General features: G+C 40.8%; 1 protein-coding gene across 1 annotated transcript in view; it reads right to left on the reverse strand.

The window, feature by feature from the left end:
• Positions 1–5,170: 5,170 nt before the first annotated feature.
• The window catches only part of LOC131559323 (mucin-5AC-like), a 40,557-nt gene continuing 33,041 nt past the window's right edge, over positions 5,171–12,686 (reverse strand). The window contains exons 32-41 of the mRNA XM_058807651.1: positions 12,094–12,234; positions 11,673–11,890; positions 11,041–11,215; positions 9,819–9,862; positions 8,840–8,962; positions 8,648–8,746; positions 8,116–8,238; positions 7,737–7,782; positions 7,213–7,324; positions 5,171–5,560 (exon numbers count right to left, since the gene is read on the reverse strand). Of these exons, the coding sequence (XP_058663634.1) occupies positions 5,299–5,560; positions 7,213–7,324; positions 7,737–7,782; positions 8,116–8,238; positions 8,648–8,746; positions 8,840–8,962; positions 9,819–9,862; positions 11,041–11,215; positions 11,673–11,890; positions 12,094–12,234 (1,343 nt within the window). The 3' untranslated portion in view covers positions 5,171–5,298. The remainder of the gene's footprint in view (positions 5,561–7,212; positions 7,325–7,736; positions 7,783–8,115; positions 8,239–8,647; positions 8,747–8,839; positions 8,963–9,818; positions 9,863–11,040; positions 11,216–11,672; positions 11,891–12,093; positions 12,235–12,686) is intronic.

A 12,686-nucleotide genomic window follows, 5' to 3' on the forward strand; every position in this document is an offset into this window, starting at 1 on the left:
ATATTAGCAAACTTCTCTGCAGTTTTGAGTTGTAGCCTACTGAAGACTTGAGCTTTCTCTTCTAGATCCTCAGGAAGCTTAGTCAGAAACCCAAGTTAATCTATTTTCATGCAGCAGTATATTTTAGAAGTATTTTCTTTACTATCTTGCCAAAAAGCATAATTAAATTTGTAAGATATACTTGGGTTATACCATAACTTTTGAAGGAAAATTTGCATATTATTGAGAAAAGTGAATTTGTGGAAAGCAAGTAGATTGAAAATTATCTGAGCTACATATGTGTTTCCATGGATGAGAGAATTATAAAAGTACTACGATTTGAAGTATTCAAAGAGTTCACTCAGAACATGTTATTAAAACATTTCAGTGTACAAAAAATTGAGAATTTTTATAAGTTTAATGTATTTACCATTGAAAGAGAATGAAGGATAATTAAATTTATTTTAAATTATCTCCAATTGTAAAATAACTCCAGTGAAGTACACTTTCCATGTCTCTGCGGTCCACGTTTCTCTATGGATTACTAGGCGCTTAATACTCACAGGACAATGTTTTTCTGGTTTAAATTTGTTACCTCTGTAATAGTCATCAGTTTAATGTGGAGTATTAAGTTGATTTAAAATGCTTAAAGCTTTTTTAAAAATTATTCTTTAAGTAGTTATAAAAGGGGGTAATGGTTACAAATTCCTGCCTGGTAGGCCAGGATACTCCTCTGCGACTGCCCCACCTTCCCAGGTGCCCGTGTGTAATAGGTACAAGGCTCTGCAAGGGGAAATCAAAGGATGAAGATGATGGTTCATCTCTGTAGGAAGATTCACTAAGGTGAAGTTCCCCTATGCACTGTGTTGAAACTGTTTCCAGAAGGAAAGAAAGATGAGGTATTGGCACAGGAAACCCTCCAGTGAGGGGAACAGAAGGTCCAATTTCCTGGCAAGGCTCACTTCATAGGGAAGTCATCTGCTTCCCTGGAGGCTGCGTTACAGATGAGATGAGGAAACTTTCAGCTCTGGTACAGCCCTTGGATTATTATCCATTATTGCTTTCTCATGTAGGCAATTATGAAGTTTGCAATATGAAGGCCAAGGACGATCAGAAGAGGTTTTGGGGCCTTGGGACACCTGGGTACTATGGGATCAGGAGCCTGAGTAGTGTTCTTCTTTATCCTTCCAGCTGCAGGGAATGGTGAGGGAAGAAACAAGAAGAACCAGCAGATTGACACTTGGTAGCAACAGCTGGGTACACCTGTCTCAGAGAGAGAGAAGGATCTTTGCAGGGGGGTGCAGTGCTCGTTGAAAGAGCATTAAAGTGGATTGAAGGGGAAAAGGGCTAAACCCAGGCTTGCTGGACATAAGCCTGGTGGCCACCCAGCAGTGTTAGACCGATGGAATGGTAGCAAGATCCTCCACACTGCTTCGTGATGTGTGAGTATGCTGGAGCACATTTGAAATACATACAGTACATGCAGCATGAGGAACAAACTAAAGGAGGTGGAAGTGAGCAGATAAGAGGAGCAAAGTTTTTCATCTTTTATGCCAGTGGGAAGAGCTATTTTGACATTGGTGAAGGAATTTTACCTAGTTCAGGAAGAGGGCTGTATTCCCAAAGACTCGTCAAGAATATACCCCTCTGAGGCAGAAAACTTCCTGATGCCATTCCTTGGATGTCGCAGACATTTCTCCACAGAAATCCTTTTCTTTCATATTTCTGTGTCTTCGGGAGCCAGAGGCCCCGAAGAGAAGGTAAACAGTTATTATCAGCTGCTGTGGAATGCAATAGGATTCACTTTGATTGGCTCATTTTCTATGTTTATAATTAAGGGCCAATCATCAGTGCAAGCCAGGGGACTGAGTCCCTGGACACAACTTTGTTGTGGATTCTTTTCTATCTATTCTTAGCTTAGCTAGCAGCTCTGCAAACCTCTCTCTATATTCTATTAGTATAGTAATAATGTATTATATATCATATATTAATAAATTCAGCCTTCTGATCAAGATACAAGATTCACCGTCTCTCTCTCACCAGCAGCGACCCACTCAGGCCGCTGTAATATCTGGTGACCCCTCGTGTCAGAGCAAAAAATTAATCTGATAAGACCAGAGGAGCAAAATTGCTGCACTGGGTAAAAATCCTGTATGTGTGGCATTTGAGGGTTGCTTTGAGGTGACCTCAGAAAGTGGATTCAAGCCAGGAGCTGAAGAACCGAAGATCCTGATTTGGACAGAGTTCACAGCCAAGGCTGACCACAAAGAGAATCTTTCTTCTGGAAAATCATCAGGAAAGATGATGGAAAAGAGCAGCAGACCTGTGGAGCTGGCCAGAGCAAGCTGGACTCTTTCAAAAGGTACTGTTCACTTTTCTATCCCTGATGAACCAGCCCTTTGTAGCTTGTGGCTGTTTGTATGGCAGACCCATGCCTTGCCAGAAGAGATTCAATTCTCCTCTTCAGAGGAGAAAAAAAATAGCCCTCTGGAAACATTGGTGCAGGGAAGACGGTTTCTTTTTGTCAAAAACAGATATCTATGAATTCTTTCGATGGGCAAAGCTTTTTGGGTTCTTTACTGATATTCTGTATGCTTTGGATGCTTTTGTCTGGGAGTGCATGGACTCGATTATCCAGCGCGTCTTCAGTAAGGGACGCGTGTTGCCTTCCATCTACCCAGCATTTATAAAGCTTTTCCCTGTCCTGAAACGCAGAGCAGCTTGTTTTCAATGGATTTCTAACTGTTATGGCCAGGCTCCGTTTCCACCGCCCTTGGCAGAAGACCCGGTGGGGGAGGACATTTTTCTTCCCAGCCCCCCCTGCTTCACGGCGGGGGGGGGCGAAACTTCGCGGCGCGAAGAAGTTTTTTTTACTCTTGCTCCGGAGCATGCTCAGATGGAGCCTCCTCCTTCCCCCCCTTCTCTCTCTCCGGGGGGATGGGAGCGGCCGCTCAAGCCAGCGCCGGCCTCTCAGACTCTGCCTTCAGAAACGGGGGCGGCACCGGTCTCCGAGGTTTCCTCCACGGCCCTGCTAGAGCTGTCACTCCAGGAGATCCCGTCTCCGCCTCTCCAGGAGGTCCCGCCCGCGGTTGCACCGGCCTCCCTGCCCCCGCAAGAGCCTGTGTCGGAGAAGGCAGAAGAGACAGCACTTCCGTCGATTGACCTGTTGCTAAGCAACAGCGACGCTCTGCCGCTGTCTCTCCCAGCTCCGATGCTGCCCGTGCCGTGTCTGCCGCCGCCTCCAGCCGAGACAGTTCCTGTTCAGGATGGGGCTGAAAACGCCGTTGAACCTGCGGGACCCTCGGAGCAGCCCGCGGGGGATCCCACGATCAGCGCGGTTCCCCCCCCGGTTCCGGCTCCCTCCCCGGTTCCGGCTCCGTCCCCGGTGCTTCCACCGGACGTCCCAGCAGTCGCTCCGGCGGGGGGTCTCTCCTTCAGTGGGGCCGGGGCTGCCCGCCACCTCACTGTTGCGGCAGTCCGGCTGCCGGCTTTCAAGCTCGGCGGTTTGGGGGGTGGTTTTTCGGGGATTGTCCCATGGAGGCCGCCGCCTCTCTTGTGCCCTAGCGGCGAGGGGGAGGGGGCTCCCAAAAGTTTTGCCTTGGGTCCCCAGCCCAGTGGGGGTGGTGCTGTGATGCTGTGGGAAACAAACATTCCCAGACCCGAGATGAAGATTCTCGGGGCAGCTTCTATTTCCCTGCTGCTGGCATGCCTCAGTGGTTTAGGGGAAAGGAAGCGTCTCACTGCCCGTGCTGCCATTGTGCTGGCAGCAAAGTTCAGGCCTGCGGGAAAGCACAGCCTCCCTCATGGGTTTGGCCTGGGATGCTGGGCTCAGGAAATTCCTGGGCCGGGCCTGCTGCGAGGCCTCTTGATGTTTCTAGGGGTTCTGGTTTGTCCTACCGGTCCGGGTCCCCCTGTGTGAGCCAGTTTTGGGGTTCCTGGTCCAGTATGGGCCAGGGCCCCCAGGGCCTTTCCTTCTCTGGCATTGCTCTGCTGCTGCTCTTTTGCTTTTCGATCAAAAAAAAAAAAAAAAAAAAAAAAAAAAAAAAAAAAATTTAAAAAATAAATAAAAAAGATTGAAAATAGGCGGGCAGCAGCTCTGAAGTGCTGAAGCACTGAAGGGCCAGAAAAGGACATTCTAAAAATTGTTCAAATTGTTTAAAATTGTTTAAAATTGTGTTATGCTGTTTCAGGACAAAAAGGAATCTAAGGACTCTCAGATGTCCAAAAGAAACAACTTCAGCTGATGGACTGTTCCTGAAACTCAGCTGCATGGACTTGAATTCTCTTTGCATTGTTTCTTGCAATTTTCTTATACTGTAGGATTGTTTTAGTGAATTATTAGTATTCTATATTTTATAGGTGAAGGAATTTCCTGTTCATTCCACATCAGCATTTTTCTTTTATTTTTATACAATTTAGAAAGGTGAGATGTCGCAGACATTTCTCCACAGAAATCCTTTTCTTTCATATTTCTGTGTCTTCGGGAGCCAGAGGCCCCGAAGAGAAGGTAAACAATTATTATCAGCTGCTGTGGAATGCAATAGGATTCACCTTGATTGGCTCATTTTCTATGTTTATAATTAAGGGCCAATCATCAGTGCAAGCCAGGGGACTGAGTCCCTGGACACAACTTTGTTGTGGATTCTTTTCTATCTATTCTTAGCTTAGCTAGCAGCTCTGCAAACCTCTCTCTATATTCTATTAGTATAGTAATAATGTATTATATATCATATATTAATAAATTCAGCCTTCTGATCAAGATACAAGATTCACCGTCTCTCTCTCACCAGCAGCGACCCACTCAGGCCGCTGTAATACTTGGACTCACTGTCATTTAGGTAAAGAAGATGGGTATTGAGCAGTCACAATAACTGAAAAGTACTTAAAGTTTTAGTGATCACATAAAACAGCTTTGTCCCTGTTTTTGAGATGTGTTAGGACTAATATGTCTATAAAAAGAATATGCAATAATGCTTTCACTAGGATCAAGAAGTACAATGTAGCTGCAATGTTTTCTTGCTTTATTTTTTAGAGGCTCCTGAATTCTTTTTTACCTCAAATATAGGTTTTGTGATAAAGCATGTGCTTGCATATTTCTGTAAGTTACATGAGGTATTTTGCAGTCATCTGTTTTTATTCTTCAATACTGTAACATTAAAAAAAAAAACCCAAACACTGCAATTTAATTGACTTTTTTTTTTTTAATTATTTTTACAAGTAAGTAATGAAAAAGGAATGTTAAAGAAGGAGCACAATTTATTTTCAGGAAGACATGATTCCAGCTTCTTTAGGGTCTCCCTTTTTCCAGTGATCATATCCTCAGCTGAGTTGCCATTGGGAACCAAGTGATACAGCCTGCTGCAATTGGGAGCCATATTTTCTAGATTGTTGGAATTGGGAGTCAGGTGCTGCAGTGGTTTCTGAAGAGCAAGCATTCACACACTGGCAGTTTTCCACATAGAGATAGGTATAATTTATGCTGGTTCCATTTTGGCAAGTCAGGGTCACATCTCTTGTTTGGGTGCTGAGTTCCTGGCAGCAACCACACTCGTGTTCCATCTGGTTTGCTTCAAGAGAGTACCTGTGTTTCGCCAGGGGAAAAAATGCATCTTGTTAAAAACGCTCAGAAAACCCCCTCAGTGATTTTTGTGAGTGTTTGGTTTGCTTTTGGGTTGTTTTTTTTTTGAAATCCTCTTTTCCTCCTTGTCACGCACACTTATGAAAGTTATTTTCATTGTCTTCAACTGTAAAACTCTTCTTGCTTACATTGAATCCAATTCAATTCAGTGGAATCATATAAATACATTAACTTTGTTGCTGTTCTACAATCATAGAACCATGTAGGTTGGAACAGACCTTTCTGATCAAGTCCCAGCACTACCCAGTCCACCACTAAACTGTGTCTCAAAGTGCCACACCTGCATGTCTTTTAAATACTTGAAGGGATGATGACTGAACTGCTTCCCTCAGCAATCTGTTCCAGTGCTTGACAACCATTTCAGTGAAGAAATATTTCCTAATATCCAATCTAAACCCTTCCTGGTGCAACTTGAAGCCATTTCCTCTCATCCTTTCACTTGTTACCTGGGAGAAGAGATGAACCCCCCCCTCACTACATGCTCCTTTCAAGCAGTTGTAGAGAGTGTGAACATCTCCCCTGAGCCTCCTTTTCTCCAGGTTACACCTCCAATTCCCTCAGCTGCTCTTCAAGACTTGGGCTCCAGACCCTTCCCCAGCTCTTTTGCCCTTCTCTGGACATGCTTCAGTACCTCAATGTCTTTCCTTCAGTGAGAGGCCCAGAACTGGACACAGGACTCGAGGTGTGGCCTCACTATGGCCAAGTACATTGTCCTGGTCCTGCTGGCCATACTGTTGCTGATCCAGGCCAGGATGTTCTTGGTTTTCTTGGCCACCTGAGCACACATGGGCTCATGCCCAGCTGCTGTTACCAACATCCCCAGGTCCTTTTCCACAAGACAGCTTCCCAGCCCCTCTGCCCCAGCTGTCTGGGATGGTTGTGGCCCAAGGGCAGGACACAGCACTAAGCCTCATTGAACCTCACACAATTATTGATAAACATATACAACAGGACCAGCTGCAACACTGAGCCCCAGGAAACATCACCGGTGACCATCCCCCAGCTGGAGGTAACTCCACTCAACATCACCCTCTGGACCTGGCCATCCAGGCCATGAACAATTTTTTATGCAGTGAACAGTTCACCTGTCCAAGCTATGAGCTCCCAGCTTCTCCAGGAGAATGCTGTGGGAAGTGCTGTAAAAAACTTTATACAAGTCTGTGTAGACAATATCCACAGCCTTTTCCTCATCCCCTAACTGGGTCACCCTGTCCTAGAAGGAGATCAGATTGGTCAAGCAGCAGCTGCCTTTCCCAACCCCATCCCGGCTGGGCCTGATCCCCTTATTACCCTGTATGTACTCTATGATCGCACTCAAGATAATCTGCTCTATGTCCTTCCCTGGCACCAAGGTCAGGCTGACAGGCCTGTACTTGCCTGGATCCTCTCTCCAAACTTTACTGTAGATGAGCATCTCATTTGCTGGCCTGCAGCCAACTGGGACCTCCATAGTTAACCGGACTGTTGACAAATTATTGAAAGTAGCTTTGTGAGCACTTTCTCCAGCTCCCTCAGTACCCTTGTGTGATGGGTATAAAGAGATATTAAATGAAATATAAACATAAAGAGATGTTAAATGAATTTTTAGAACTTACATTGAGGAGCTAGGACAAGTTCCTTCACAATATGAGACCTGAACAGGTCCAGAAGACTCACAGTCAGCATGGCGGATCACAGTTTCCTTGGTGTAAGGCTTGCAGGTTTTAGCTTCATAAAAAAGGGGGAGGAGAGAAAATATACTTCAGTTCTCTAGTTCTGAACTAAGGGAACTGTAAACCAGTTTCAAAGTGCTTGATGTCTGATTACTGAGAATCTGCAGTATGTGATGGGATGGGTACTGTGTAATTTATATGGAGTTGTCAGATTATTCTTTGATTTCAGCTGTAAAGTGCCTTTGGAAGATAATGCAGAGGCTTGAGTATTGCTGGTTTGACTTGTGGTATTCAGTATCAGGAAAAAAATTGAGTTTTTCTTTTGAATAAACAGTAAAAACACAAGATCTTCTTAAATAGTCTATGTGAAAACAGGGTGAGTGAAGAATCTTTCCATCCACTCAAAGATAGTTATAGGTTGAACAGAGTGCTCTTCAGGCAGAACACATAAACACAGCATTACTTACGTTTACATATTTTGCAGCAGCCATCAGATGTAATCTCTGTTTCGTCCTTTGTAAAAGAAGGAGGATTTGTATTAGTACATGGTTGACAATCATGAGTAAGTATATTAGTTAGCACTACTGATACTGGGCAGAAGGCTTCTCTGGGATGAACCCTGAATGAAACAATGGATGACTTACTGTCCTCGCCACAGGAGTCTTCAATATTTGTAGCCTCAGAAGAAAATACTATGCTTTTCTTATTATTAATCATAGAGCAAGCCTAGTTTCATTCTTAAGGCATTGCTGCAACTTCAGTGGAAGTGATTTGTTTTATTCTTCCTCGTCCCTCCTTGTTCATTTAAACTGAATTGAGTCAATGAAAGACTGATAAAAAACTTACAGGATCACACTCTTCGGGGTCATGCTCAGGGCATACTCTTTTCGTTTGGACTGCAACAAACTGATCTTCAATTTTTTCACATTTGTAGTGGCTGCACTGATCGAGTGGCAGGATCTCATTAACCTAAGATAACACAATAAAAGCAAAAGTTGGTTTTTTTTCATTGTGATCAAGTATGTCTGAGCTAATTAAGTTCTCAGTCCTCAAAGATTCTCAGATGCTTCTGAACTTCTTTCAACTGGCAAAAATGAAATTCTACAAACTGTAGCTAGCTTGAAAGTTTAAATCCTGGCTCTGAACACTTAGACCATAAATTAGAAACCATTGCTCCATTAGCCACAAAAATCAAGAATTTGATACCAAAATTGTTCAACTCACAAAGCTGATACATTGTTTTTTGAAGTAATTTCAGTATTTTATTTTTACCAGTAAGGGACATGAGTTGACTCTTAGCTGTTCTAACTTGTATGGGCTAACAGATAGATCTGAAAATGAAAACAGTACTTACATTGAGGACGAAAAGAATACTTACATTGAGGACATGAACAGTGTTGTTACTGAGTTTGACTTTGCAAGCTACTTCAATACACTTCCCACAGCACTCTCCTTCCTCAATCATGTATTGGTAACCCTACTCAGAAAGAGATGAAAGAGAAAGTATGTTGAATTGGTGATGGAGAATTCTAGTCTAGCTGACTGGGCAGCCTAGAGAACGTGAACTCACCAGTGGGCAAGATGTCTCACACTGAACTGTTTCACAGTGCATAATGTTTGCATTAGTCTCTGGATCCTTCTCAGAACTGCAGGTACACTTCTTACATGAATCGATTACTACTGACTTTCCAACCTGCAAGACAGAAAAAAAAAAAAAAAACCAAAAAATATTCAAATGCCAACAGTTTCTGTGTAATATAAAGGCAGAGTTGAAAGCATTGCTGAGAACCATTGAGGTACGCAAGTATGACAGTTCTCAAATTCTTTGAACATAGAAATTTTTTGGCTTCATGCCTTGCAGGAAAGCTCATATTAAGAGAAACTAAATGAAGCAATGTAAAAGGGAGCAGTAAATTATTACAGTAAATTAAGATTGGTTTGTACTGTCTAATTATTTACCAATTTTCAATGCTCCATTAAAGAATATTTTTCCTCTATCAGTTATCTTCAGTGGTCGTAAAACAATTATAATTTAAAAGCAGGGACTAAAATAGGCCTTTACATATGCAGATACCTAAGCAGAGATCTAAATTTACATATGGATTTTAGTCTTTCTGAAATGTATCCCCAAAGACTCCAGTGCTAATATTTAAATTATGAGTAAATTACCTAAGTGACCAATTTTAGCAAAAGGGTTTAGGTATCAAATCAAAAATGTTAGCTTTGGTTTTTTAAGGTTTTCTGGGCTTATTTCAAAGAGCAATTGAGTTTGGGCTATTCATCAGATTGTCTGGCAAAGTCAGTGAGAGGAAGCTTAAAAAGAAAGTACATCCTTAAAAATGGTACACTCTTCTTTTAATACTACTCTGTGAGGAAGACTTCTGTGACAAATTTGATTTTGACTCTAAATACCCAAACAGCTTCCAATTAAGGGCTAGAGAGAAAAACTCCCAAAAACACATACTGGGAAAAGAACTTTCTCAAAGACTTATTTTGGTAGAAAGGATATAGTTTTCACTTCCAGCAATATACTGCCATATCATTCTTACCATGTACAATGTTCCATTAATCGCACAGACATCAGGTATTGGTTCTAAAAAACAAAACAAAAAATTAATTCCAGAATAACTCAAATTGTGAGTCTTCCTGAGAATTCAAGATGTTACCAGGTTTTGTTAGTAACACAGGAGTACGGAAAACTTTAATTCAATCCCCCTATGTGCTTAGACTTCATATATAGGGTAGCTGAATGTTTAAGCAAAGTTTCATCATTAAAATCAGCTGGAAGAGGTGGAGAGGAATGGCTTCAAACTTGAGCTATGCCTGAAAAATCCCTTTTTTGCCCTTTCAATATCTGGTTCAATTCAAATTAAATTAGTTGTTTCCTCTGGGAACCCTCAGCCTCCATGATAAACAAAGATGCTTCAGTTATTGATTCTTTATGACCTTTCAGAACATGGCTTGTATGGAAGATTGATACTGTGGAAAAAGGTATTCCTGCTAAGGTATTCCTACTAAAGGTATTCCTATATAATGTAAATCTGACAACATGGCAGAACCCATCTATGTCTTTCACAGAACAGCTTTAAACTTGCCTGTTCCTTTGTTTTGACTTTCCTTTTTCAGGCTTAATTTGTGGGTACTTTTTTCTTTTTAGTCTTTTGCACAAGTATATGTACATAAAATATATGTATATAAAAGTGTATGTTTATAAATAAAAAATCCTAGTTATATTAGTTTATTTTCATGAGCATCTGGCAAGAGTGTAAGTATAATTATTACTTTTCATACACTGTCAATTTAGTTACTGATTACAATTCACTTTGTGCTATTACTTCCTGTTACTTGGTCTTGTAGTTGACTGTTAAGCTATTTAGTGACTTATTCTTGTGTTTATGCATCTTAGTTTAGTTGCATTTAGAATAATGTTAATGTGCTCTAATGTTCCATTAGTAAGATGAAAAAAATGCATGGATAACATTTATAATTACAGGTACACAGATAGTTGAGCTACATAGACCAGTGAATGTTCAAAATACTATTCTGCTCTCCCACCCATTCTCTTAATAAAGTTAAATGAAAATAACTTTTTTTTTTTAAACAAAGCTTCAATGCATATTTAGCCAAAAATCATTTTGTTTTCATTGAGACAGAAAAATTTAAGAAATATTTTGTTGTTATTGTGATACATTAAGAATTTCCTTAGATATTAACGGAAGTGCAAATGTAATTGCCTGGAGTGGTATTTATAAATGTATTTTTAATACTTACTGCATTCAAATTCAGGACAACATGGGTCTTTTTGTGGTATTACAGCCATGGAAACAAATCCTAGGTCACAAGTTGTTTGCTGAGCTGTTTGGCATGGGAGTGGCTGGCATTGTGCAGTAGCAGTGAGGGAATCACAGACACATTTCTGGCATTCTTCTATCCACTCCTCCCCAGGCTGAAAATATATAAATTATTTATTCTTAAATGTTCCTTTATCCTAGTTGTTCAGTTTTAACTTAAGATATATTCTCAAAATTAGTAGGAAATTCAGATTGTAGTTGTTTCAGTACATCATTTAAGAATGGGTATGCTAAGAATAACCACAGAATTTTCTTCTGCATAAAAAGAATGGTATTTTACATTTCACGGCTTGTCTACTTATGTCTATGAAATTTAAATGACTTTTATTTAAACCAAAAGTCTCTGCCGTGGCCTTAGTGAGCTTTTCCACCAAGAGATTACTTAAAAGTCTGGTAATGCCAGGTTAAATAATTGTGTGCTGTCAGGTCATTTGTTACATGACCAACTTTGTTATTGCGCTACATAAAGGTTGATTTGAATTGGCTGTTAAAGGACAGAAATTGGTCTGGTTTTGCAACAGTGGTATATTATAAAGTAGGGAGGGGAACCACCTTTCGTGCAGGATTGACATCAGTGCAGTTTCTTTCTACTGAAATTGTGGTGGTTGTTGCTGTGGTTGGTGAGGCAGCTTGTGATGTAGTTGAGGTGACTGAAGGAGCGGGAGTTGTCAGATGACATGGCCCATAGAAGGGCTCAATCTCACATTCCTTGCTGCAAAGTGCATAAAAATTACAGCCAGCTCTATCTGTTCTGTTGTATACCACTTCCCCTGCAGATGAAAATTGGAAAAGAAATTACAAGGATGAAAATACATAGGGAGAAAAACCAAGAAAATATTGTGAAAATATTAAGTGTATTCATGTATAAAACATTCTACGTTTAGATGACTTTGAGTGGTTATCTTTAATTGAATAGTCTTAAGGGTTTATATTGCTTAGGAAATCTTTTATAATCATAAAATAAGACACTTACCAGGAGAAAATAAAGTTTCAAACACATGACAAAAGCATGGAGGTATTTTGCTGGATGTAACGGATGTGCTGGTGGAAGAACTGAAGGTTGCAGGAGTGCTTGTTGTAACATGGCTTGATTGTGATGTACCAGTTGAAGCTACTGTTGAGTACAAGTAATAATTTAGTTTGCAGGTACAGTATTTTGATCTAATAATTTTAACACCTTCAAGAGGTCTATTCAACATTCTGGCAAATCAAGTGAACATGTTACTTGCATTCAAATATTTGAGCTATTCATAAGTGGAGATTATGGAAATTTTTTTCATTGCACATTGAATAACATCTGGCCTTTGGCAAATCTGATGAGATTTACCTCTAGCGTTTTGAAAAGTTTCAACTTTCCTCATTTAAGTAAGAATTAATACTATGAGGTTAACCAAGCTGACAAACATAAATACTAGTAACAAAGAGGGAGATTGATTAAAAAATAGGTTTATGTGTTTTAAAGAATATAAATGGTCATAGATTCATATAATCACAAACTGGTTTAGGGAAAGAAGCCACAAAACACAAAGATGTGAATGTAGGTCTAAAGAAAATGATGGTTGTAAA

Source organism: Ammospiza caudacuta, chromosome 6, assembly GCF_027887145.1.
Source record: "Ammospiza caudacuta isolate bAmmCau1 chromosome 6, bAmmCau1.pri, whole genome shotgun sequence".
Taxonomy (NCBI): Eukaryota; Metazoa; Chordata; class Aves; order Passeriformes; family Passerellidae; genus Ammospiza; species Ammospiza caudacuta.